This window comes from Caloenas nicobarica, chromosome 6 (genome assembly GCF_036013445.1).
Source record: "Caloenas nicobarica isolate bCalNic1 chromosome 6, bCalNic1.hap1, whole genome shotgun sequence".
Lineage (NCBI taxonomy): Eukaryota > Metazoa > Chordata > Aves > Columbiformes > Columbidae > Caloenas > Caloenas nicobarica.
The window spans coordinates 17,405,946-17,433,776 of NC_088250.1; the positions used below are offsets into that span (position 1 = coordinate 17,405,946).

The 27,831-nt window shown below is 35.1% G+C and overlaps 1 protein-coding gene across 18 annotated transcripts in view; it reads left to right on the forward strand.

Annotated features, from left to right (window-relative positions):
• CCDC141 (coiled-coil domain containing 141) overlaps positions 1-27,831 on the forward strand; it is an 83,178-nt gene that overhangs the window by 38,836 nt on the left and 16,511 nt on the right. For all 18 annotated transcript variants that reach the window (XR_010606365.1, XR_010606367.1, XR_010606366.1 and 15 more), the window contains exons 8-23: positions 2,698-2,870; positions 5,177-5,318; positions 7,159-7,278; positions 7,963-8,154; positions 9,156-9,332; positions 10,850-11,029; positions 11,883-12,008; positions 12,616-12,804; positions 13,111-13,290; positions 14,348-14,497; positions 20,834-20,974; positions 22,534-22,722; positions 24,400-24,583; positions 25,841-25,950; positions 26,475-26,582; positions 27,224-27,307. Coding sequence is in view for 15 of the 18 variants with exons in the window: in XM_065637222.1 (XP_065493294.1) it covers positions 2,698-2,870; positions 5,177-5,318; positions 7,159-7,278; positions 7,963-8,154; positions 9,156-9,332; positions 10,850-11,029; positions 11,883-12,008; positions 12,616-12,804; positions 13,111-13,290; positions 14,348-14,497; positions 20,834-20,974; positions 22,534-22,722; positions 24,400-24,583; positions 25,841-25,950; positions 26,475-26,582; positions 27,224-27,307 (2,445 nt within the window). In the remaining 3 variants the exon portion in view is untranslated. The remainder of the gene's footprint in view (positions 1-2,697; positions 2,871-5,176; positions 5,319-7,158; positions 7,279-7,962; positions 8,155-9,155; positions 9,333-10,849; positions 11,030-11,882; positions 12,009-12,615; positions 12,805-13,110; positions 13,291-14,347; positions 14,498-20,833; positions 20,975-22,533; positions 22,723-24,399; positions 24,584-25,840; positions 25,951-26,474; positions 26,583-27,223; positions 27,308-27,831) is intronic.

Here is a 27,831-nt window from a genome sequence, read left to right on the forward strand (position 1 = left end):
AACTAACTCAAAGAGAACTCCTGTTAGATTTTGTGTATCTCATTGTCATTTTATTTTTTAATTAATTCAGGAAAATAAAAACACAGAAGTATAGCACTTTCATTGTGTTTGTGCTCTTAAGTTCTGGTGTACATTTGGCTGCATTCTGTTGCATATTGGGCTGGACTATGCGATATTTTTCTGCATGTTTGCAAGCTCCTTAGCCCTTTTGCCTCCTTGGCTCTTTTGTAATCATGTACATTCTTTGCTAAGCTTTCCTAAATGACAATCCATTTCTATGTCTATATAGTTGCATTCAGTTTGACTTTCTGCAGGAGGATCTCTGTGTAGCTGTCTTCTGAGAAACGATATGTGGAATAGTGTGAGATTGCTTTTGTACGGCAAAAGCTTTAAAAGGTTCACTTGGATAGCTTTAAGTATGTTTGCAGATTGACATTTTCATTTAGCTGTAGACTATATTGTACTTCAGTGCATAAGTTACTTCAAAATTCACCTTTTGATTTTGAACTCCAGGACATGTATACTTTCTTCTAACTACTTTAGATTCTGTTGGGGTTTGGTTTTCCTCCTGTGTGCCATTGCAAAGTTAAAAATCATTCAAGATAGTATAGATAGTAACTAGGTTTAAAGTGAACATACAGGAGGAACTGAGAGGTGGAGCAGTCTTTGCATGGAGCTGTGGAGATTAACCTCTGCACGACCCAGCAAAACTTATTTTATTTAACCTTCTAGACACTTTTTTTTCTCAGTTAAAGGAATTTGCAGGTTTATATATGTCACTAGTCGATGATTTTGTGGTGATAACATTCAGTGTTGGTAAAAAGAAATGAATACTTAAATGGAGATCCATATTGCTGAGTTGAAGGCCTGATGAAAAATCCATTTCTTTCTTTTGATGTTGATAATTAGTAAAGCATAAAGAACTACAGAGAAACAATTGATCAGGCACGGGACTTTGAAAGCAAGACAACTATATGGAGCCAGATGATAGTAGAGAAACAGAGGATGTACAGAGGGATTATATCCTTTACTTCCTTGAAACGATCTCAAAACTATGACAAGTAGATGAGGAAGACAGACTGAACTAAAATAAAACTAAAGCAAAATCAAATAACTAAAGTGTATGTATGTAATCACAAAACTAAACAGACTGGGAAAAGTGCATAGCATGATATTTGTTGCTTTTTTAGAATTACTTATAATGGATCCCAATCAGAAAGAATGGTCAAGGTAACCATTAAAAAAGAAATGTAGAGAAAAATATTAAGAATCTTTTTGAATCACATTTGGATTTATTACTAAGGTTTTATTTTAGTAAGAGAAAATGTCAAAATGGCTCAGGAAAGAAGGGTATTATTTCTGCTCATAGGAATTATGCCGGTGTTATCTTCAGCATGTTGGTGTTCATTTAAATTACAGCTTGTAAGGTCTCGCTAGCATAACTATTGTTTTCCCTACTATTCTTCCATGCTGAAATGAAAAATAAAACCCCACCCTGTCATTAGTGTTAAGCATTTAGATCACAAATTACAACTGTCCTGCGTCTTTAACTTCTGCATATATAAATTGCAAAGTATTTTTGTGTTATCAGCTGATAGATCAAGTGATAAAATTTCTAAAACTGTATAATATAATTTATGCTCTGGTAACTACGGTTGCAGGTAGACGTGGTGCTTTTCTCATATTCTGTTGTCTATGCCATAACATGCTTATGCTATAAAATATATACACATACGCTAATTCTTTAAAAGAGTCCAAGACCCTAAGATAAAAGTAGAAGACTGGCTTTGTGTGCATTTTTTAATGTTGGATTGGTTGAGCCCTTTAAAATCTGAGTTTGGGGCATGATATTGCTATTCTGAGCAGAAAAGGAAAGGTGTAGAACTACCAGTGACGGCAGTGGCTGCTGTGGAAAAAGTTAATCCAGATAATATCTTGCTGTTTTCAGGCTTCCTACTTGCAACTGAAATTGAGGATGATGAAAATAAGTCTTTGCTTGTGGTAGCAGCCTTAATTGATCAAAGCAGCAAAAGCACGGAGAATGCAGGCAATGCAACCCAGTAACATTGCCTGTCACCCTTGAAGGTGCAGACTGAGGAACACACAAGGCACTCAGATATTTACGAAGCAAAGTTGCAGAGAAGACATGATTTGATTTCCCTCCTCCATCCTGGTTCTCTTCTAAATAGTCTCCCATTCAGTTGCCATTCTGCTCATGTTGCTCTTTGATAAATGTAACAGTGCTTTTTAGCAAAACTCAAAATAAGTTCTTAAATTTGCTGCTTACCTAGTTGTATATCCTAACTAGTAATACTTATAATAAGATGGGCTGAGTGGTCAGCTCTTTCTAAAATGCTTCCAAATCCATAGTCATTCTTGAACACTTTATAACTTACCTGTGACTCTTTAATATTCTTAAGTATGATCCTGAAGACTGGAATTCATTATGCAGGGTGTTTCAAAAAGGTGGACCCAATTTCAAAGCTATAGTGTACCAACTTCTGTTGCATTATACCTGTGTTCTTCCATGTCCTGCAAAGTCAATATCAAGCCCTAACTTAAAATATTACTTTTCATTTCTGAAGTAATGTCAACTATAAGTGTCTATTGAGCATCTAGTTATATAAAAGAATATGCTTGCACATTTTAGATAGAAAAGTTGACAACAAATGCACTTTTTTTGCCTTTTTTTTGCAGGTACTTGATGGTATTGAAGGTATTGAGAATTACCTTAAAATCTTTAATTCTGAAAGCTTACATTTACCTATCTTGACAATGAAGTTTGAAGAATTACAGGAAGCAATTAAAGTTTGCACAGTGACTACCTTGCAAAAGGGACAAACTCTAGTTAAAAAAGGAGATTCTCACAGGTATTCCCTCCATCTTTGCATATCTGCTGCATTTTTCCATATCTACATGTTGCTTTATAACTAAACTAGTTAAAATGAGACTGCATTTAGAGCCAGTGTAGTTAATTAAGTAGGTGTGCATTCAAATGACCTGAAACTCAAAGTTTCTGCCATACTTACCTGTTGGTATTTGTACAAAGCAATCTCCTTAACAAAAACATTTAAGAATGCTACATACTACTTTTAAGAGTTGTGTCAAACAGTGGAATTGATGTTAGGGCGATGTTCAGAAAAAATGGTTTAGTTAACATTTTGGAAAACTAAATGTATGTAAATGAAAATCAAAATATCAATGGCTATAACACTCCCTGCTTCCCAATGTAATCCTGTTAGATCTTTTTGAAATAAAATAGAAATCGCTTTGGGAACACACATAGCTGGTTTTACGGCTATTGTTACTGCTTCAGCATGTCTCGAAATTTTAATTAAATTGAAAGCAAAGGGTTTTTCCTCAGTGAAACGTTGATTCTTTGATATTCTTTGATGAAACTTTGATAATTCCAGAATGTATGCTGCTGTTATCTAGGACTTGATGTTCTGCTAGACATAACCTCAACAGAAGCAGATATTGTGTTTTGAATTATGTCTGCACAGCATTGATCAGTGCTAGGAATGCCAAAGACCTCAATACAATGAATCCCTAAAATAACAAGTCATTAATTTTCTTTCTTCCTTATTAAGAGTTTTTAAAAAATGTTTAAACAGTTTAAATCAGCAGTTGAAGAGTAAAATACCATTGGTGCACATCAAGAAAAATTTGATTAATTTATCAAAATAACCGTATCAGTAATTTCTGGTAAAATTCAATAAAAACAGGTAATACCACAGGCAGATATCCTGTGTGCGGAAGTGCTGCTCAAGATATTCTATAAATGAATAAATAAGGTAAGATTTCTGCCTAGAAGACATTGTAATTTAGAAAACAGCAAAGTATTACAGCTGAAGCAGCAGTGATTTAGAGAAGGAAGGTGAAACTTAAAACAATATCAATAAGCAATCTCGCTAGAAATGTGTTTTGCTGTTTCTAAAGAACAGTGAAAAATCCCAGGCTATCAAATAGTTTAAATGTTTATTTGCATCATAAACATAAATAAGGTCTGTTGTAAGAAAGCAAACACGGAATATTATAACTTTTTGGTTTTTCCCTGCTGCCTTCAGGCCTCATGGCTTGAATGTAATGAATTTGCCATATATTTGAATGAGTGGTGCTAGAACTTCTGTGCAGGTGGAACACTATATTCCTAGGCATGTGCTCAAGGAATACATTCATGGAATAATTTCAACTGGCAAGGAACTCTGGAAGTCATTTGGCTCAGTCCCTTGGTCAAAACCTGCCAGTTAGATTAGGTTGCTTAGGGCCAAATTTTTAATATCTCCAAGGATGGAGAGTCCATAGGTTCTCTGGGCAAATTGTTCTACTGCTTAAGCACTCTCCTTGTGAAATATGTTTTCCTGACATCCAGCCAAAATTTCTGTTGCTGGAACTTGTGACAATTGCCTCTTACCCTTTTGCTGTACACCTCTGAAAAGACACCACTACCTCATAGGTAATGAAAGACAGCAGTTAGGTCACCTCTTCACCTCCACTCTGAACGAAGTTCTGGCGGCATCCCCTTGTACATCATGTGCTCCAGTCTCCTGCCGTCTTGGTGGCTTCTGCTCAGTTCACTTCAGCTTGTCTGTACACTGTAGGGACCCAAACTGGACAAACTGGCCTCTAGATGCAGTTTCCCAAGCCCTTAACCAGAGGGGAGTAACCTGCTGGCTGATCTCTTCCAGATGCAGCTCAGCATCTTAGAATGTATGTGATATTCTTTTCTCAGCTACTGTAAAAACGGAAATATTTGAAAGTCTAAAGAAAACATTCTTTTTTTAAAGTAGAAGTGATATGCCATATATTTTCACTCTTTTTAGACTGTTCCATTTGTGGTTCTAGTCTTTAGATAGAAGTCAGAATAATTTGTGAAACGAGTTATTTCTCAGTGAATCAAGCTGTCTGGAACACGAATCTAACTTACGCTCTGGTAAAAAATGATGCGTTTGGAAATGTCATTCCTGTGTTCTACACATTATCGATTTTGTTTAGATTAATTTTAATATTTCTCTTGGTTGTATTTCTGTTAAGGGTCACAGTTTAAAATTCATAAGTTATATAGACAAATCAACAGAAAAACTGGTGGCTTGGTTTTGGTTTTGTTTGTTTTTAATCATTATCATCCTGATTGTTAATCAAAAGTGAGAATGACAGTTCTGCTTTTCCATTTTAGCTCTTGGGTGACAGGAATTCAGAAAATGATGGAATATGTTCAAAAAAAAGTAGATCAATTCATCAGACAGCATCCAGATTATAAAGAACTTACTTTGAAGAAACAACAATGGACTGCCACACTTGAAGATCATCTAAATAAGGTACATCATAACGTCGTCTTCTTAATGCATTCATGAACAGCACCTTGCGTATCCATAATTTAGCTATGTGAATATTAAAGTAGACTCAAATAATTACAAATAACATATTGTTTTGTTAGAGAGTGCACGGTTGTAGTTAGAATGCTGAATGCTGTTATCAGCACAAATGAACCTAAAGCTGTTCTGAAAAAATGCAGCTGTTTCGATGAAAACATTTTACCAGTGATCTTCAATAAAGCATGGATTTACTCAGATAACGAGCCTTTATAATTTGTTCTTTTGGAAAACAAGTGAGCAATCAGGACTGTGACCTGCATGCAGGTTTCCTATACCATTTCTATGTCTTCTGTTTCATTTGGCTGAAGATAAAAACAGAAGTGTGGCAAAACGGGGGGTTAATTAGCATGGTGACTGTGAACTACAGCAAATTTTCAGTAAAGCTGAAGGAGAGTAGATTCTGTTTGCTTTAAGAATTCCCTTTGTTCATTAAGATACGGATGCCTCAAGGACATTAGAGCCTTCTTTAGGCTGTTGAATGTTCTATAGTACTGCACACATTTCTAATAACTTCTCAGAGATGGAATGGGCACATGGCTCCTAAATAAGGTTCCATGTGTAAATTCAAGTTAAAAAAATAATCTTTTAGCAAGCTTCATATTAAGGAAAACCCAGAGCATAGACCAAAAAAGTAAATAAGATTAAATGACTGAATAATTAAGTTTGTAATCTGATATTTCATCATATTTGCATGATGTTTGTAACAAACTACTCTGAATCAGATAGGAAGACAATTTGCCATAAATTGGTCCCTTTGCATACAATTTATATAGAAGAGACCTCGTGATATTAGAACATAGTGAAAATATTGTTGAGTTTAGCTGAAAATAAAAGATTTGCTGACAGCTGCTATTGTTCTTGTAGAAATGGTGTCATCAGCATATTGTGAATCTTAAGCTAAAACTTCAATTATGAAGGTAATTTTTACTCAAAATTTAGACTCCAATTTTGACATATCATTTCATTTTGCAGTTTGTTCTAATCACTTTGTTCCCAGACTTGCATTAGAGAACATTTTGAAGATACGAGTCATAATACACGATCTTTCTTTACAGTGAACTATGCTTATTGTTATATTCCTACCAAGAAAACACTTTTCATTCCAACCTTCTGTTAATGCAAAGTATCACAAAGAGTCTGGTGCTAAATTCAGCTGCCCCTAAGCTTCATTTTATAAAGTTTGAACCTCAATCAGCAGCCGCTTGTTAAAATATATGGTATATGTGAATTCACATATCTAATAATAACTATATATACTATGGCTGGTATCGGCTTCCTCTGCTCTTCATAATCTATTATTATCATCATGCCTATATATAATGTTTTGCACTGACAATGAAATGGAGTTCTGTACATATATCTGTGCAAAAATAGGTCTCTTGTCAGGGAGGCTTTAAATGTACCTTTTGAAAAAACAACAGAGCATAATAAAAGTATTTTTGCCAAGGTTACAATATCTAGATTATAATGGAGTTGTGCCTTATTGAAATAACAAGCCTGGGATACTTGAGATAAAGAAAAGTACTATCCACAAAAAGAGAGCAAACAGGAATTGTTTTTCTCAAATTCTGACCATACCTGTTAGAATTTTCTCAAGATAAATAGTAGCATTTTCTTCCTTTTTATTTTCATTCCTGAACTTCTCTGATTGTATGAAGTACCTAACCTAAACACCAACAGACAAGTGTTATTTCACTTTTTTCTATCCAAAGTGACGTTTTATACTGGTTTTGTACTGTCTGCTTGTATAAATTAACTATAAAAATAATGCTTTCAAATAAAGGTATCGCAGTGGATTAAAAAAGTCACCCAAGTGCTTGCAGTTGGTGTGGACATCGGCTCATATTTGTCTGAGTCAGAAAGAGTTTTGAATGAACACCTTGAACTGGCTAAACAAACACAGGTAAAAAAAAAAAAAAAGCAGCAGCTTTAGTAATGTTAAACACTTTTAGAAACAAATGCATGTTGTATGTAATTCTAAATAAGATGAGAAGCTGAGTTTTTTATGTATTCTTGGAAAGAAAATAGGTCTATAGTTCAGTTTAAAACTGTAGTTAATCAACAAAACCACAAATATCACAAGTCAGTCCTTCTTACATTATTGGTTATCCCTGTTGTCTCTATCTCATGTTTTTTGTTTCTACCTCAAGATCCCAATATCAACCCTTGACAGGAAGACTCTTCAAAGGTGCATTGCTACTCCTACCTAAGACACCAAGTTTAAAAATTGACTAGACAGTCAGAGGCACAGAAAACACTTCTTGTGGTTTATCATGCCGAATAACAGGGATAAATCAGCAAAAAAAGAAAAAAAAAATAGTTCCCAGGTGGATAAACTTTGCAGGGGGCTGTGAAGTTGCCATCAAATATCCTTTAGTCATGTTGGGAATGCAGCCACAGTACGAAAACACTGCAGCACTCAGCTCTGCAGCACAGAGGAGGCTAGTTTTAAGTCGCATCCAGGGCCTTCAAGTAATTGAATTACATGTAGAGAAAGCAGTACTAGTGATAATTAACAATGCGATATCAATGTTCACAAGTCCTTTTCAGTCATTATACATATTGTTCTATGCTTGTACCCTCAAAGGAAACTTCAGATGAACTGGAAGCAGCTGAGAGAATCATCGAAGATATGGAAGAATTTGAACCTGAGCAAGTGGCAACTTTTTCTGGCAGAACTGACTTCCTGAATGAAGAACTTAAAAAGATTGAAAAAAATATTAGTTCAAAACTAGAAATTCTAGAAACATATGTGGCCTTTTTAAAGTCAGCTATGGAGGTACAGATTACTTATTTATTCTCAGACTAGATTGTGAAAATCTTACAAGTGAAAAATGTGCTTTTAGGTAGCCAAGACAAATCCTGTAGATGCTGTGCCATGGAAGCACTGCAAGTCTTCATAAGGTCCTTTCTACTTTAGAGGAGATCTGTTCCACCAGAGCAAGCAGCACTGATCATCGAACTTACATCGTCATAATGACTAGTATAGTACAGATTTTCTACTGATTTAAATCACCGTTATAGGAAGAATTATAATCAAATTTTTAATTTTTCTCCTGCACACATGTGCTCTCTCACTATATACATAATAAAAATGCTTATGTGTGTGTACCCTGACTCTTAAATTTACTGATTTTACTTCATATAATTTTAAAAATATTTCACATAGTATGTTGATTATAGATGTTTATCATAATATGTATAATATATAGATATTCATCGCTGTCTTGCACTACTTAAACTGAAATGCTAATTCATCAGAAGGTGTTTAAAAATTAAATATAAACCAGCTCTGCCTGAAATCATAATCAATTCAATACCGACATAATTTTGGTAGCGGTGCTAATGATGCCCAGGGCAGTTAATTATTATTTTTCATGTAAAGCTTGTTTTGAGATTCTACAACATTGTTGTTCTTTTATATTTAGAAATAAATTGAGGATGGAATAGAACCTATCAGATAACTTCAGTTACTTCATATTAAGCCGATCTGTGAAAATCATTGCATTGATACACTGGTATATAATATCCACGTAATGATACGTGACAGAAACAAAACAAATTGCTGCCACCTGCCTGCTTGTCATTGGCCAGTTTACAGATTATTTAAAACTTTTTTATTATTTAGTATTCGTATAGATTTTGGGGAGGATGATAGATCTTAAAACCTGGAAAAGATTCAGAAGCTGCTATTCGCTTTTATTATACCTGTATGCCTTCTGATTTATAGCAGCTCAATTTCTGATTTTTCTTTCATGCTTATTTTATGTCTTTCTGTAGATGAATGATGACATTCAAAATCTGAAGGAATTCTATCAGTCAGAACCAGTACAAACAAACAAGGAGGCTGAAAATAAAATTGCAATGCAGTCAGCCAATACTCAATGGCAAAAGGCTATAAAGAAGATATTTTCCATCCAAAATCTGGGTTACAATTTTCTTAATTTAGTAAATATGGTGAGTATAATCTGACAAACCTTATCAAATATTTGATGTTTGCCTGTGGTGAGGTCTTATCCTAGTTCTGTGACTGGATTGTGATTTCTCCATTACCAGTTTAAAGGGACTGATGCTACTATGTACTTTTAAGATATGAAAGTATTATTTGAGTGCTAATGACATTTAAGTAATATAAAAAGTTTCGTGATTAACAATGACAGGGTCCTTAATAAATGATCCAGGACATGCATACAAATATAATACATGCATATACCCATTTTGTTCAGGTGGGAAAGCAGTCTATATGCAAGTATTAAGTTTATTTTACTTCTACTAAGAGGCAGTCTTTACTAATTGAGTGTTTGAAGTTCTAAAGAAATGGGTGCTAGAGCTACTTCCTTACAGATAATCTTTCCTGGTGTCTTTACATTCTGTCATGGGTTTAGCTTCACTGCCTAGGCATCCCTATCTAATTTTCCAGCACATGTTGATGAGATGATCGTTTGAAATGTGCAATCATTCCCTCAGTCACTCCTCCTAAAGTGATCCCCATTAATGTAGACAGCCTGGATACACAGCTGTTCTTTCTGTTTTTATAGGACAGACTAGGGAGCAGGTACATTAGGGCAAGAAGGGAGAGCTGGTGTTGATAACACCCAGCAGCATGCAAGAGGAGCTGGAAAAAACTGCTTAAGGAAAGTGGTCAAGCAGTTTGCATGGGCTAAAGTGTGTGCTGTCTCAGCTGAATGCAGCCAGGCACACATAAAACAGTCAATGCAACAGCAAGCTGAATATTTGTGAATGTAAAGTGCACTCCAGTCACTTAAAGTCCTAGCAGATCTTCAGATATTGTCTCTCTAAAGACCTGGAAATGTGTTGCCACCTTATTTTCTGTTATGCTGTTTCCATTATATTTTTATGTTGTAGCTTTTAAATATCTGGAAGATACGGATCATATGAGTAACCTACAAACACAACTTTTCTTAAAAGAAAAATTTTGAATTGGAAAAAGCAGAAACAGTATTACCCAGTTTTCTGTTATTTCTGATACAGCCTCTGTTAAAAAGAGGAAAAAGATGTGAAATGTTTAAATGCTGAACACCTTATTCCTCCCATGCTTCAGTGCTGCTTTGGTTATCAGCACAAAGCAGTGATCTTTTTTTCATCTACTTCACTTCCCCAAAAGGCCATGTTGGGTAGTTCTGTCTATTCAGAAATTACTTTATTTTCTATAAGCGTTAAACAGCCAAAGATGGCAATAGTTCAGTAATAACTGACCTGTTCTAGGTTTTAAACTTTATCATTAGCCATGTCTTCAGTATGCAAATTCTGTTGAATTTGCCTATTTCTAACAGACTAGTGTATTTTCTAAGAGAACAGTTTATTTAAGATCATCTAGAGTACCAGAAATTTTCAAAGTAGTTATGCTAGAATAGTTGCTGGTTTTGAAGCTTTGTTGAGACTTTAATGTTATGAGGTTTTAATCGTATTTTATAAAAACATATGTGAAAAAAAAGTGTCTGTTCATTTGCCAGGTAAATGAGAGTTTAATATTAAAAGCAGAAAAATCTGTACGAGTAACAGAAGATATCATTGCTAATCTGAGTAAAGAAAAGAAAGAGCTGACCAATCTTTGGGCAATCTGGAATTTTAAAATTACTCAAGTAAAACCTGTCAAGCAACAGTGCCAGATCTTTAAAGAACAACTGAAAAATGTAAGTAGCGTAGCCTAGGACGAAAGGTAAACATTTCTAGATGGTTATTAGTTTGTCTGTGACCCTCTCATCAACTATTACAGGTATCATTTAAGAGAGAGAGATGATTAGTAAGATACTCCTCCATAGTCTGTTCTGCCATTCTGATCATCATCAAGAAACATGAAATTGTTTTGATCTTTTTCCTCTTATTCAAATATACACAAGTCCAAGTCTCCACTTCAGATTTTAAGTTTTAATCAAACCCATATACTATACCAGCAGTGCTTTAGGTTTTGTGGGGTTTCTAAGGGGCTATTTGCGGGGGGTGGTGTTTTTGTTCTGTTTTTCTTTCATGTTTGTTTGGTGTGTTGTGTTTTGGTTTTTGGTTTTGTGGTTTTGTTTGTTTGTTGAGGTTTTTTTAATCACCATTTTGTTGTGAAGAATTACTAAACTAAACAGTGCCCTGATAGTTACTAAACTCAAGTCCAATCATGTTCATAAAGAAAGTGGAATGAAACCTCCCTGGCAAGGGACAGTGTGCAGTGTTCCTTAAAAGCAACACTAGTCAGGCCACTAGCAGAAAGAGAGATTTGTAGCCACTGTTTGTCTGGTGCAACTTAACACTAAACCACGACATCTCTTATCACAGAAAAAACACTGTGTGTGGGTCCTCTGATCTCGATGTCTGAATCATTTTTGCACACTGTCTTAAAGATTTCCTATCACCCTGTCACTCAGAGGGTTTGAGACAGAGGTTTTACTGACATTTGGGTGTCTGGTTTGGGGAAGGTTCTTGTTACAAATTTGGATTTGAGTTTAAATATATTTTTAAAATTATTTAATACAGATAGAAGCATGTTTTATCTTTTAGACTACTCGTGGATTAGAGATTCTTCAAGATGCACTCCAGCTTGCGGCAACAGTTGACCTTGGAAGTGACCCTTTTATTGTTTTGGAACTACAAAAAAAGCTTAACCAAATGAAACCACAGTATCAGGTGAGAAACCAAGATAGAGAAATGCATAATGCATCCAAAGCTTTTTTTGATACAGTAAAGATTCACATTCATGTTGACCCGAGAGAGTGTCTGAGGTCGCAGTGTTTTATGTCTTGTATTACTTTTCCAGAAGGAAGGGTTTGTCTGTGTTTATAAGGTTAAAGGAGAAAACATTTTACTTTCTGTATCCAGAGAATGTCTTGTGTGGTATTAGCTGTGTACTGAAGAGACACACAAGCACTGGGGTGGTGGAAGTGCAAGGAGAGTATCAGCTTCATGCTGTGGAGTTAGAGCTGGTCAGAGGCTGAGGTCTGTCATACTGAGCTTCCTACCTCCTCTGAATACCGTTTCTGAGTTTTAGCAATTCAATCTGCCATTCACCCACAAGTCTGTTTGATTAGTTTTGATCCAAGACTGTTTCTGGGTGATAGTTGAGATTCATGTCTAGCAAAAAGTACAGTATGTGGAGAGAGTTCTAAAAAGGATGGCATTGCGTTTTCCCCAAGGCAATTTACCACCGCGAGGTTGTTATTTCAACAAATGTAAGGGAAATCTTGCAAATATATTTCTGTAATTTGAGTAACTGCATTTTCTCTTTTTTTGCTAGCAACTGAATGCTGAGCTTGAGTACCTTACAAAGTTATTAGAATTGCCAAGTCAGAAAGGATTTCCTGTGGAAGAGAATTCTGAGACAATAAGTGAGCTTACTCATTTTCATCAAATGGTAAAGGACATGATGACAGCATATGAAGAGATTTTCAACAAGACAGTCAAATTCCATCACATTAAAAAAGAAGTGAGTATAATCTTTCAAAGCGTACTTCTTCCTGTTGCAGTTAAACTCTTTTTTTGGGTTTGGTACCTGTCGGTCTTTCTCTGCTCCCCTTTCTCCCCCACCCCCCTTAACCCACCTGTTCATCAGAACTAAAATTTTGGATCTAAAACTCCAGGAAATTTGGAGAATTTAATATTCAGATCGAACCCAAATTTAATTACTTAAACCCACATCAACAAAGTGTAAGGTAACACATGAATAAGGAATGAATTATAAACTTTCACATTATTTTAAATACACACTGATTTTCATTCTAATATATTCTAGCTGGAATGTCTATCAAAATCGGGAGAACTGGATATTCCTAAAATATGTGAGAACCCTGAAAATGTACACCATGCTAAAGCCTACCTTGTGAATGCTCAGGAGAAACATGCACATATCAGACAGCTGTATAAACTGCTTATTACCCAGGGAGTGGATATCTTGTCTGCAGTGCAGCAACATGTGAGTAGAACTAGAATGATCTGTGAATTCAAGCATAAATACAAAAGAAGATTATTGGAGATACCTGACTGACTTTTAGATGTATGAAAATGTATTAATACTCTGGAAAAATAAGTACAGACCTTTATGTTCCTTTTAAAAAAAGGCAATACATAAAATGTAAAACAGTCAATCATTTTTAGATTTCTGCTTTTAGACTTTGCAGCTATACAGCCATTAAATTAAATGAAACATCCAGAAATGATCAGACTTATTCTTCAGTAGTTACTCACATTACAAATTGCTTTTGCTAATAGAAAAGAAAAATTAATTTATTTGAAATCTTGTTTTAATTTTTTAATGGTCTGTGAAGAGATTTTACTCTGGAAAGCATTGAAATACATTTGAAATAGAGAGGAAAATAATCTTAAAATATCATTGACTGGGGAAAAAAAAAAGCTTGCCTTTCTGTTCTCTAGTATTCTTTGTTCAGTTCAAGGCCTTGTTGGCAATTTCTTGAATGCCACATCTCTATTTTAGACTCCTGCTACTTTGTAAAGGCTGTTCTGCATATTTATTCTCCTATAAAGAAAGGATAACAAAAGAACTAAAAGGAAATATAATAACAGTGTTACGCTATTAGTGGATTCCAGACTGATTTGCATGGCAGAACTTTTATCATTTTGGAAAGGAGTTATTTATTCAGGGCAGGATTGTCATTGCCCTGTATGCATCTACTGGGGAGAAAGCAAGACACTCCCTTATGACCTACCTAGATTATCCACATTGCCAGTCTGCTCTTCATATTCCATAAACTGATAGAGAGCAGAAAGGAGCTAATCTCCAGGTGGTAAAGGAGTAAAGCAGGCCACTTTGCTCAGAGAAGACACCATGCGTGAGTTCTGACTTTGACCCAAAACTGCTTCCCAGACTGCTGGTGATCGGAACTGCTATGTACTCCATCTCATTACTTTGGAGGTATAACAGTTTAGTTTAGCCCATTGTGACTGACTATGCGTGTTCTGCCTCAAAATGATTACATTTCCTGATTTTCATGAGTTCTTTATTCCCTGTTTAGAATTGCTTGAATGTTTCTGTAAAGAATCTGAAACAAGAACTTTCTAGATTAGAGTGTGAAAGTATTAACTGGAGTTCCAAAGCCGATAAGCATGAGGAAGAACTGTCACAGCATTTCCAGCACTGCACCACTCAAGAGGAGATAAATGAGGTAAATGAGATAAATCCTGACATGTAAAATGACTATTAAAAGGGCTGTTGTGTTTTGTAATACGTTACTGTTTACCATTCCTCTTGATATTTCATACATATACAGAAAAGTTGATTTTCATTTTACAAGCAATCTTGGATCCACACAGCAGCAATATTAATCTACGGTCCATACCTCCGCAGTTCAGGATTATACCAAATTGCTGGGCTGGCAATAAACTGCTTTCACTGTACCAAGAGGACTTGAAATAGAGCAGCTATATTTTCTTTGGCTTTCAGCTGTCAGGTTCGTCTGAAATACATGAGTCTTCAGATTTCTTTCTTACATAGCTAAAGGTTCAAGTAAAAGTAGAATTTACATATATTGCTGTTGTAAGACTATTAGAAGGAATGTTCAGTCTTCTAATGAAAAGTTCAGAGTAATTTAGTACTTAATATTTTTTCAGAAACCCAAGATACGATACTTAAAAAAACTACTAGAAGAAAAGGAAATGTTCTTTGGTACAAGATATTAGAATTTGATACTATGGAACTTAGGTTAGGAAAAATTACTTAGTTAATATGATTATTAATTTAGCATCTTAGTTGGACAAATACAAATCCACTCACAACTTAGCAGGCTGAATTGGATAGATGTCTCAGAAAAAATACTTTAGGAAAAACATTCCATAGATTTAATTTTCTCAGAGTGATCCATTATAATAAGAGACTGATGGTCTCTACACTTGAAGTTCTGTAGATTGCACTTCTGTGCATCCATGATGTACAGAAATTGGATTCTTACCTGGAAGGATTTCGCACTAAAGTTTCTTGTATTGTGAAGCATAGGCAGTGGAAACACAGGGCACTGAAAGTTATATGTTCTTATCTTATCTTTCACTTAGTAAATCTACACCTGAATAAAGACACTATTTTCTCAAAATCCTCAAAGCAGAGGTGACTGAGATTTCTGTCCCAACTGTTTTAAATGAGAAAATTATTTGGTTTTTCTTTTCTTTTACAAATTTTTTGTGCGTGTTTGTGAAAAATATCAATTTTCACAAAAAGGTATTTTGAAATTGAAAGAACATGTGCATCAAAAAAAGGGGGTTTTGAACCTCAGTTACAGTTCTAGTCCCTTGTCAGTTATGAGCTGAGTGTGTTTCACCCTCTGATCATCTGTGCAAATTCTTGGCCGATGGTAGTGGGAACAGCAGGGGGTGGTATAGGGTGGTACACTCTGGCAGAGGGAACCATTCTGTAGAAGAGAATGAAACCATCAAGTACCTAGACAAAAAGTCCCATTATGCTTTGCAGTGGCACAGTAGAATCAGAATATTTGAGGTTTGACCTAAAGAATTCTAGGTTTTTAATGAAAACCCCTCAAATTTGTTGAGGAAAAGGAAGCATTCACTTAGCAGCTTGTAAGTCTGGCCATATTCAAAGACACAAATTGATCTCTTGTTCCTGTCCTTTGATTCTGGCATTATATAATGAGGGCAGGAGAATGTGACTCCTTTCTAAGAATTATTTTTTCCATTTTTATTACTTGTTAGACTTCTAGTGAGAGCAGGAAGTAGAGGAAAAAGCAACCATCTGTCTCTCAAATTTAAATGAAAAGTGTGTCAGTGACACGTCACTCACCACATGCCCTATATTGCCAAATATAATGTTTTAGCTTCTCATAGTTAATGGACACCCTCTGCAAAATAATTGCATAGCGTATTTTCAATTACAGTGTTTATTATTGTTGGGGTTTGGGATTTTTGTTTCGTTTTCATTTTCAGTTGGGAAAGTCATGTTGGCTGGTTGAGTTAAAATTGTCAACCTCAAACATAATTGAATTTGAGTGTAAACTAACTGAAATATAGTAATTTGGTGTGTGAATACCTTTTTCTTTACATTCCTTTTCTATTAAAGTTTAGCATAGAATATATTTCCTAAACAAATACTTGGCTAATGTACCTGTATATGCATTAATCCAGTGCCATTTTTCTTCTTTTTTTTCCATTAAGTATTTATAACTAATTCTGTTTAGGGATCAATAAACCAGACACTGAACTACTTCAAGAATGCTAAAGTTATAAGTGTTCACTTGAGTATTTTAAATTCTGTTAGTTTTAACATCAGAAATCAGTCTGAGTATTGCCAGTATATAGCAGACCTGTCTGAAATAACAATTTCTTTACCACCTACTATGTCTAAGCAAATAAATCTTTCATGTGGCAGCAGCAAGCAGCAGCTGTTCATAGCTGTCACACAGTAAACAGCCAACCAGACAATTTAGTTGTGATTTACCAGTGTACTGAGCAAACTTCAAAGTTGACTGAAAATATTTGGAATTCTGCTAAAAATACTTAAATTAATTTACATTCAATGTGGTGAATTGAAGGGTGTAAATAAAGCATGCGAGACAGGACTTTGGTGATTAGAACTCACTAGTGTTTGAAAATATCATACTTGGAGGACTTGGCTAGCTCCCTTTGTGCGTAACGTTAGTGCTTGTATAAGAAGCAAGCAAACAAGTACTTAAATTTACAGCCAAGGATACATAGCATGAGTTTTGAAACAGTCTTGAAGTACAGAAGAGTACCATGCCTTTTGTATGCCTTCTCTAATGTAAACACAATTTGCAAAGGCCGAAAAAAAGGTTATATGCCCACTACATCTTTGAAAGGTATCAGGAAAGCGCGTATGACCTTTGAGATCTGAATTTGCCAGTCTGGGCTTGGGGAGCAGTCTCCAAAGAGCCGCAACTCGGCTGCGTTACACTGCATTCATTTGCAATAGAGCCACAGGTAACTGTAGCTTAATATTAGACTGAATCCGTTCATGGAATTATAAGTGACAGAGTGACTTACATAAGATAAATTTTGCAATGAAAAAGCCTTTTCTTTAGGTGATCACTTTAAAAATAACGTTTATGCAAATCTGCACAAATCTTGCAACAGAAGAGTAGCATAGATCCTGCCATAGGTTCTCAGCTCTCCCCAGTCATCTCACTTCTTTCCTCTTCATCATGTCATTATTTATACACTTATGGAAAGATATGATTGAAAATGTGGATTTTAACCATAGAGGTTAATGAGCTACCTCTGTTCACAAGTCAGTAGGAACTGATACTTCTTAGCACGTTTCTCACATTGTGATTTATTTTGATTCTGGTCCCAGAATTAATGTAATCAATAATGATTTGAACAACACCTTTTCTTCCTTCCCACTTTCTGGCTGGCTCTTCTTTCATCTTTGCCACTTGGAAAATCTATTTTCAGCAACCTTCTCCCATGGGATATTTTGATTATTAGTGCTATTAAAAGTTTTATTTATTAATAAAAAGTGAAGATTAAGTGGTTAACACTGAAGTACCTCCTGGAATGGTTCACATAGGAATCAAAGCATTTTACTAGAACTGTACCATTAGCAAAAACATGTTTAAAGCAGCTTCATAACTTGCTTTTTCCATTTAGTTTATAGATGTGTGGTAAATTGGAGTAATTGGCACCTAAACCCCACTCCTCTACTATCGTTCTCCACCCATGACAGGCCAACTATAGTTAGGAACAGCTGCCTGATTAATGGCTATGACACAATGGCCAAGTTACAAAGTCCCACTAAACTTGTGGGCTGAAGACACAGAAGCATATTTCCTTTAGTATTTCTCATTTAATTTTGCAGAAAATGGTGGAAAACAGAGATATTTTTAGATATCTAAAAACTGGCAGCGATATATTGTCTTTTGTACAGTTGCTGATGATAAGAGGAGTTGTGTACATGGACTCTGAGGGGGTGATGTGCAAGTCTGAGCTGAATCTGTTTTTTCCACTGAGGCTAAAAGAGAAGAGTGACAGCAGCTGCAGACCTTTGACACATGAGCCGCCATATCTGAAACAAGGCGATCTAATTTCACATACTGCTATGAGGAGAGCCTCTGGCCTTATACATGATCACTAGCATATGTGTGTGCATAAGCCAGTGAAATAAACTAGTATAAACTCTTGCTCACCTCTTCTTTTCCTCAAAATTAAACCAGCAAGTAAGGCTTTTGTGTTCTGAAGACAAAATATTGTTCTGCAGAGATGGTTTTATTAACAGAGGGCTTTTAGATAGACTTTATTGTTCTGTGTACTTAGGTGGGATAAAGAGCTTAAACTAATTGGAGATCACAGTGCCGGTGACAGAATTCCCTTCCTTTCCATTACACTGAGTGAACACCATCTGTCTATTCACTGCTGAAATAATGTGACAACATCCCACTAGATGAAATGAAAATGAAAAATATATCCCTTGATGGCTTAACATTAGTATGTAATAATAATGATTGATTGCTAGATGTTCCAATAACAGTAGCTGCAAAATGAGCATTCATTACTCCCTGGATTCTTTGATAGAGGGGTAGGGGAATGTCTGTAGGACTTTTTAATATTAAAAAGTCTCAAATATGTTAACAAAAAATCAAATTGTGGATGTGATCTGAACTTATTAACACTAATCAAGTAAGTTACGTTCTTTTGATTTGTGTGTCTAGAGGAAGACACTGTAAAGCATTAAAACTGCTGCATTTCTTTTATATCAGTTTCTTTAGATAAATATCATTTCACATAATATATTCTACATTCTCCTAAAAGCAAAAGATTGTCAACCCAAAGGATGTGAAGTTCTCAAAAAAAAAAAAAAAGAAAAACCAGTCATTTTTATATACTTCAATTTCAGATTTTATGAATTAATTATAAATAATTTGAAAATGTGATCATGGAATTGCAGTATAATCAAACCAGTTCATTTTATAAGGTACCAGAAGCATATCTTAAGCAGGTTTTTTACTTGTCTGGTTCTTGTCTGTGTTGCTTAAAGGCATTCAAAAGTAACTGTAATATCTAAAATGATTTGTTGCAGTTGTAAATAAAATAGAAAACTACACAGCTTTCAGAGGAAAAAATATTGAAAAATAAAATTTTATACTTAAAAGATTTTCCTTTAAAGTTAGTTTAGCTGAGTATGTTTGATATGCTTATTTATATAACATTGCTAATGCAAAGAATGGCGTATGTTTTATTAAGAGCACACTTGTAAGAGGACATTAAAGCAAACAGATAATTGACATTAGAAAAAAAGAGATAAGGAAAGAATATAACAACCCTATATTATAACTAGTTCCTATGGTACATAAACACCAGGTTTTTCAATTCTGTTGATCAATAATTATTCTTCTTTTTGATGTGTATTAAAGTTATTTTGGTAAATTGGCAATGCATACAATTCATGTGTGTAAATGAAAGTGTGGCTTCCTAGACCTTCATCAGTGTAATTTTTGTCATTCTGAATGTTTAAAATATTTGAAAGATTAAAAAAAAATATAGCTATATTCTAAGTAGCCAAAGAGTTTTAGAGTAAATTTAATATAACTAAATTTAATAGCAGTTATCTCAGCTGATAAAAGTCCATCTGAAAAGTCTTGAAAGGCACAGATGCTTCAAAATCATTACAGGAATCATTTTGCCTAATGATGAGCTTGCTGCACCAAGTCAATCCTAACTGGTAATAATACTCTCATGTGGCATCAAATCCATCTAGCTGTAGTTAGGTGAGGCTTTTTTTGGGTATCTATTAGGCAGAATCTCCCTGCTACTGTACGCACAGAATAGTTATTTGAAAAGGAGGTGCTCATATAGTCTACATCTTGGTCCTGCAAAGAGCCGGATTCATCTTTGGATGCTATGAATAATTGTACTAATATGTTTGGAGTAGCACAGTGTATTAAAAATGTCCCTGTTATAACTTCCTCTCAGAAGCAGAGCTTCTGAAAAAGGGGCTGGGAGGGGAGATGACCCCAACAAAAAAAATAACCTGACATAACCTGACATAAACTAAATGTTGTATTGTAGGAGAAAAGTACTATGAATAAATACAAATGTACTTGCCCAAACCCAGTAAAACTATGTTTTCCTGGAAACTAAGCATGGGTATACATTTACATGGCTACCTTTTCCACTAAATGGACTAGAGTATGTGAAGGACATCTGCCTCTATTTAAAAATCAATGAAAGCTCTTGGACACTATTTTTTCATAGATTGCCTGAGCAAGGATCTCATCCTTTGCCCCAGTCCTGTTTTTCCATCAGCCATTCTGGAATCAATACTTGGCATTCAGAATGCAAAAATATTGATTTAGCAAAATCATGAGTTTCCACTGCTGCGAAGAAATTCTGAGGAAATAAGGATGCTTTATGAGATGGCATAGTAGTATTAATTTCTGTATAAAATTCTCAGTGTTCAGATTGTGGTCTGTTAAACAGCTCTTGCAAAAACTTGAAGCATGCTGGTTTCTTTTTCACTAACATATATGCTTGCTCTGTTTCAGCTCAGAGAATCATTTAAGGATCTCAAAAAGAAATTCAACAATTTGAAATTTAACTATACGAAGAAAACTGAAAAAGCTCGAAATTTGAAAGTACTTAAAATACAGATTCAGCATGTTGATACATATGCAGAGAAAATACAGGTAATATTAGAAATATTAGTCTTAGTGAGGGCTTCACTGGTTGAATTGCTGTGGCCTGTGCCAAGCAGAACAGAGATGACCTTTTTATTGGCCAGTCATAACTAGCGCTTTTTGTTTTGCTTGCCCTGCCAGTCTCTCCCTTCACAAAGTTTTTACTTGAAATTTTCAGTGGCTTTTATGATTCTGTTTTTGCTCTGTTTTTTTGATGTCATTGACAATTCCTTTTACAACCTTTTTTCTTTATTTCGTGGCAGTTTTGTCCTCAAATGCAAATTCAAATCACAGAATCACTGAGGTTGGAAGGAACCTCTGGAGATCATCTGGTTGAAATGCCTTCCCCAGAGCAGAGTCAATTACAAAAGGTTGCTCTGTGTCATGTCCAGTTGGGTTTTGAATATCTCCAGGGATGGAGACTTCACAACCTCTGTCAGAAAGCTGTTCCATCCTCAGAGTAAAAAGAGTGGGGTTTGTTTTGTTTGGTTTTTTCTTAAACAGAATTTCCTGTATTTCGGTTTGGGTTCATTACCTCCTATCTTTTCACCAGGCACCATCTGAGATCCATTTACCCTCTCCCATCATATTTGTATACACATTGATAAGATCCACCTTGAACCTTCTCTTCTCCAGGCTAAAAAAAATCCCAGCTCTCTCTGTCCTTGTATAATGCACGCTCAGTCACTCAGTCATCTTTGTGGTACCTTGCTGGATCCGCTCCAGTATGTCCAGGAATTTCTTGTACCGGGGACACAAGACTCCAGGTGTAGCCTCACTAGCGCTGTGTAGAAGGGAATAATCCCCTCCTATGACCCACTGGCAAGACTCTTCCTACCAGTGTATACTCTTATAAGTGTATGTGTGGACAGTTCATGAAATACTTTCCTATTTTAAACCAAGCTCTTCCTTCCCAAACAAAAATCAAGGACCCATCTTTTTGCATCGCTTGTAAAACAGTTGGCACAATGAAGTCTTGATCAACTGGCAAGACCAGTGTTACCAAGATATAAAGTATATTAATGCATATATGTACATAATCTTATCCTAAAACTTACAGGTCATGTTTATACCAGATATCGTAAAGTACTAGTATGAATGCCAATTCCTCTTGGCCTTTGGTTTTATGCTAGATTGTCACTGATGTTGCTTATATCAGATTCTTAAGCAATATGTTAATATCCTAGGACATAAATAACTTTGGTGCTTAAATTGACTTGTATTTACTCAGACTCAAAAGACTTGGTTTATTTTTTTCCTTTGCAGACTCAATGAAAGTTATTTTGTTGAAGATCCTATGTTTTATTGCTACATATATTTTCTTATTTTTAAGCCAAAAAATATAACTGAATTTCATCTTTCGTAGATATAGTTTACATTGATTTTAATCAGCATTGTACAGGCACTCCAGTTTCCTTTGATTTTTCTTTGATTTCTTGTACTTGTAATTTCTAAAACACATGACAACAAATACATTTGTGTGGCTTTTCCCATTTTTTTTATTTTTTATTTCTAAAAATAAAACATTTTTGTTGCAGCATTTAACATTGCTACATTTTTTTAAACAGATTCTTAAAAAGAAGATGGATAATTTAGCAAAGAAAGTCATTGGCTCTGTAGCAAATGAATCTAATGCTAGAGTCCTCTTGGAGTCAATCAGTGACTTACAAAAACAGCTGAATGACTTTAGCAGAGTTGTGGAGGATTACAAGCAAAATCTGGATCTCGTGGAGCATCTGCAACAGATGATGGAAGAGGTATTAGTAAACCCCAGATCCTCATCATGGCTGTAGTAATGATCCAGGACTGGGTTAGATAAAAGTGCTTATAAATACTTCAGGCAAAATCTGTGGCTTCCAAAAGTAGTAGACTGGTAAAAATCTGTATTTTCTTCTATTTTTTTCTTTGTAATTTTGTGGAGAAAGCGGGGCGGGGGGCGGGGGGGAACCACAATGTGACAACATTCTTGTGCTGCTATGCACACAACTGGAGCCTCCACCTCCATGACTTTTATAGCGATTCAGCATATCTGTGATCGTACTCATGAGCTCATTTTATCAAAGTATATTCTGAGGCAACATACAAAATGCCACAGGAGCCTCTTTGATAGCTTTCAAACCACAAGAGCCAGGTTATCACGATATCCACTTTGACAGCTCTTCCTGACAGCCAACAAAGTGGGATGTAATTCTGGAACTGAAATGTAAAATATTCAGTTCCTTAAAAGCAGCATGTGGGGTTTTGGTTTGTTTTTGGTTTTGGCTTTTTGTGTGTGTGTGTTTGTTGTATTGTGTTGGTTTGTTTGTTTGGGGTTTTTTTAATAGACTTAATTGTTAAGTACTTTTTTTTTTTCTAAACTGTAGTCTCTTTTTGGAGAATTCTGTAACTTTATTTTAGTGTGTCTCAGGACTGCCTCACCCTTGTAATTTTTAAAAGTAAATGAAAGCTTGTAACAGTATTTTTCCTCTTGCCACAGTGTGTCGGTGCCTCTGATGTGAAGCAAGCAGATTCCTGTCATCATTGTTTATTTTTAGAAATAATACTGTTCATATCTCCAAAGTCATCTAAATGCATGACAAATAAATTCTCTTAATGACAGATCACAATACTAAAGTTTTGTTCAAAAAGATGTTTTTAGTGTCCAGTGATCAATGCGTCATTTTAAATATTGCTAGCAAAGCGATTTGTTACCATTTCTTGTGCATTTACATTTTTAATCTTCCCCTTTATTTTGAGGGAAATAGATTATTTCCTAGAGCTAGAATTTAAGTTTTTTTTTTTTTTTTTTTTACTCAGTGCAAAGTATCACCTTTTATTCAACAGTTGTCTTTCAGTGAATAGGCACAGTCTTAAATACAGACTTTATTGGCGGTTAAAAATGGTGATTGTTAGCTGCTTGCTGTAATGATGCAATATGGATGACATTGAGGGAACACCAGATTCTATCCTCCTCTGAGTATTGTTAACCAAAAATGTTTATTAAGGATTAAGTCCATTCTTGTCAGCAGAAAGTTTCCTAGCAACTTTAACGGTTGCTGAAACCAAAGCCCCTGTTTGCTAGGAGACTAAATATAAGCAACCTTGCTGTTCTGGCAGAGGTATAGCTGTGGCTGTGATATGAAGTTTGTGAAATTAGTCAGTTGATATACTAGGTGGAAAGAATTCAGAACTAAAATATATGTTTGCAGAACCATTAACTAATAACCTCACCATGCTTGTAAGATTGGAATGGATGTAGTGTTTAAAGAAAATGTAACAATCATTGATATTTGAATCAGTACTGGTAATGAACAAATGTTTTTCAGGTTAAATTAAAATCGTAAAATTTAAGACGTACTCTATGCAACTGATTTTGGAAAGTCTAAGAATAGTCAAGTCTATTCTACAAAACTGTTAAGGATAATTCATTATAATGTAGTGTTTTTATCCCTCAGTGTCAATTTTGGTTTGAAGATGTGAGTGCAACAGTAATTAGAGTTGGCAATTATTCTGCAGAATGCAAAACAAGAGAAGCAATAGAAACTCTCTACAAGCAATTCAATAAGTTTGTTGAGCCTGCAATGCCTCAACAAGAAGAAAAAATGCAGCAGATTACAGAACTTGCTAAACGGTTATATGGTGAGGAGCTGTCTGGTAATGTACTTGGGGGAAAAATAAAGTAACATAGGAGAGGAGGAAGCAGATTTCTAGATTTGTTCATTTAAGAAAATCCAATGAAGTTTAGAAAACAAATGTTTTAAAGTATTGGCTGGAAGAGGTGAAGGATTTCAAACAAATATTTAAAATATAAAAATATGAAAGTACTCAACAGTCTGGTAGTTACTTGGTTTTCTGTATACAGCTTGAGTTCACCTTGAAATCAAAGTGTGAATGTCCCGGTAATATTTATGAGCTTGGAATTAAGACTTCATGGCTTATACTATCTCATAACAGGCAATTCTTTGAAGTCAGCATACTACAGTGATATATGTCAGTGCTGAGTGAATTTTTACAATAACACTGTGAATAACTAGTGGTATTTGATTGCCAGCATCTTTTATTAGCAAAAATCTAGATTGTTATATACATACTATATTTGCAATTGTATTGATTTGGAACATCATTGACCAAAAAGGTTGGTCAAACTTCAGGCTTTGCTTTTTTTCTCTCACTTGTAATGATTATGTACTTGTTGAAGTTATGTTATCCAAAGATAAGACGACCATCCAAAAGTGCAAGGATACTGTATAGCCCATCAATTCAAGTACTAAATCTGAAAAAAATTCAACAGAATCAAACTGTACTTTCAAATTCCTCTAAGTTAGTGTTGAAAAGTCTATCTAGAGAACACAGCTTTTGTTTTTCTTCTCTCTCTGTTTGTTTTTTTGGTGGTGGGGTTTTTTTTTAACTTTCTCTATTTTAAACATTCCTATTTGTAGGAGAGGAGCTGACAGAATGGAGTCTTGACAGCAGCTGATTAAGAACACTGGGAGAAAGAAGCTGCTTTGTGTTTTTTAAGTCATTACATAGGAGAAAGCTTCTCCATCCTGCCTTTGTTTTGTATTTCTTATAATAGGAATCTAAGTGCCTTCTAGCTGTGTAATAAGGCAACTAGTTTAGGAGACACTCTGAGGTCAGCATCTTTTAAAGCAGTATCACTAACCAGGTAGAAGTAATGGTGTTCAAGGAGAAGCCTAGCAGAAGACCTAGAGCAAGCATGAGGGCCCAGTAGTGAGTAAGAGGTAGGAAAGCACATTGCTGTGAATCACAGAACTCCTTCAGCAATACAAAACACAGAAAAATGTAATTATTATAGTATGTTTGGGTTAAAAAGTACATTAATTGTTACACATGTTTGAGCCATTTGTTCTAATTTAATTTGTTTTACCTTTGTAGGTATTGAAGAAGGAATTAAGTATGTCGAAAAAGCCATGTTAAAGTACAAAGAAATTATTAATTCTGTTGATGAGTTGTGTAGAACTCTGAGGGAACTTAAGGAGATTAAGGTTTGTTGTATTTGTTGTTTGGTTTGTTTTGGTTTGTTTTAACCTGGAGAATGTATTGCATCTACATCAACTTATCAGGCTTAGTGTCTGAATCTGTTTTACTGAAATCTCGATCTTGTTTTTTTCCTTTCGGATTCGTTATTTATCCTCTTCGCACATATCCCGCTGTCCCCTGCAGTAGTGTCACTTTCTTAATCCTTTAATTTCTCTTACTTATCCCGGGTACAAGTTGGTTAATAATCCTCAGATTCTTGACTGATCACTTGAATTCTTCAATCTTTGGTGTCCTATACTTTCCCTGCCTCAGAAAAGGTCTCTTCAGCTTTGAAAAAAGTTGTCTTTGCATGTCCAGGAATGAATGAGTCAGATTTTGCTGCATATTTTTGCCATAAGCAATTTTTTAAGATAAGAATTCACTTTTTTATTTTACTACTTTGTTGTATAGACCGTTAAGTCAGCATGTAGCTAACAATTACTACCTTCTATCATGTATAATCATACTTAATTTTCTTTTCACATGGCAGAAAGATGAGTTTTCTGAAGAACTGGTTACCGTTCAAAAAGAAGAAAGAAAGGGTCAAGAAGCACGTGAAGCTGTTATTAAAGACAAAGCAGAGGAACAAAAGCAGCAGGTCAGTTAGATGTATGTTCATTTGTTTGTTTTTTAACTAGAACTCTGCTTCTTAAAAGGCTTTGTGTATTGCTGGAAAGCTTCTTGCTTTTCAGTCTTGAAGCCTCTCTTAAGATGTGTGTTCTCAATGTAATCTTGGTCATTTCTCCTTCATTTTTTTTTTTCTAGTTATCCCTTTGCCTTCTGTCCAATCCACATATTCTTCTCTAGGAAAAGTGGTTTTTTTGCCTTCTCTTTACTTGCCTGTGTATCTCTCTTTCTTTTCTAAAATAATATTATTTCCATATTTTTTACCTATTTTCCTTTGGTCATCTTGCCACAGTATTCTTAATGCAGATGTTGTCTTTGTGACCATTCTTCCTTCCTCAAGGGAGAACGCATTCTGCTCTTTCCTTTACAGGACTTAAGGGAATATAGGAAGGAACAGAGGAGACTGCTGTTAGTATTTTCAAGAACCTTAATATAGATATTATCCCTAGAGACAACCTATGAAAGTATTTGATTTGTAGGTAATATGCGACGAGAGAAGCCTCATAGATCAGAATTTTAACTAAGTAACAGTGGAAACTACGATTCTTTGTTGAATCATTAAGGTCTTCATTGGAGAAACAAAAAGGTGGTTTTTAAACATTTTTCTTTCAGATGGCATCAGGTAAATTGCTTACCAATTCAGAAAGCATTACTGAGGAGAGAAACAATACTCTGTCTCCTACCAACACTAAACAGGTATCTGCCGTTCATATTGATGTTTTTTAAAATCAAATTGATATGCATTGTTGTGTACTCTCAAAGGAATTTTATTCCTTAATTCATTGCTTCTCAAAAGTGATGGATATTGTTACAGATTGGTGGGCTTTGACTGTTTTCTCATCTACAGTATCACAAAAATCCAATGCAAAACAAGCACAGAGTTGCTTCAGTTTTGCAACAGTGCGAAAAACAGGAAAGCAGTCATGGCAAAAACATGATGGAACACAAGTACAGCTGTCAGCAGTTGAATATGACATCATGTCACAGATAATCTTCCGTACTATTGGTACAACACTATACATCAAGTAAATAACAGAACTCAGCATCAAATAGTCTTCACCCTCACCTCAAAACATTTAAGTTACATTTCAGTTGCCAAAATTCCATGAAGCAGAGATCATAAATAAGTTCCAAAGTATGGATTGCACGTTAAGGACAATGCACAAAGGGAAATTAGGTGGTAAAAGACTGGGTATGCATTTAGAATGAGAAAAATCCTA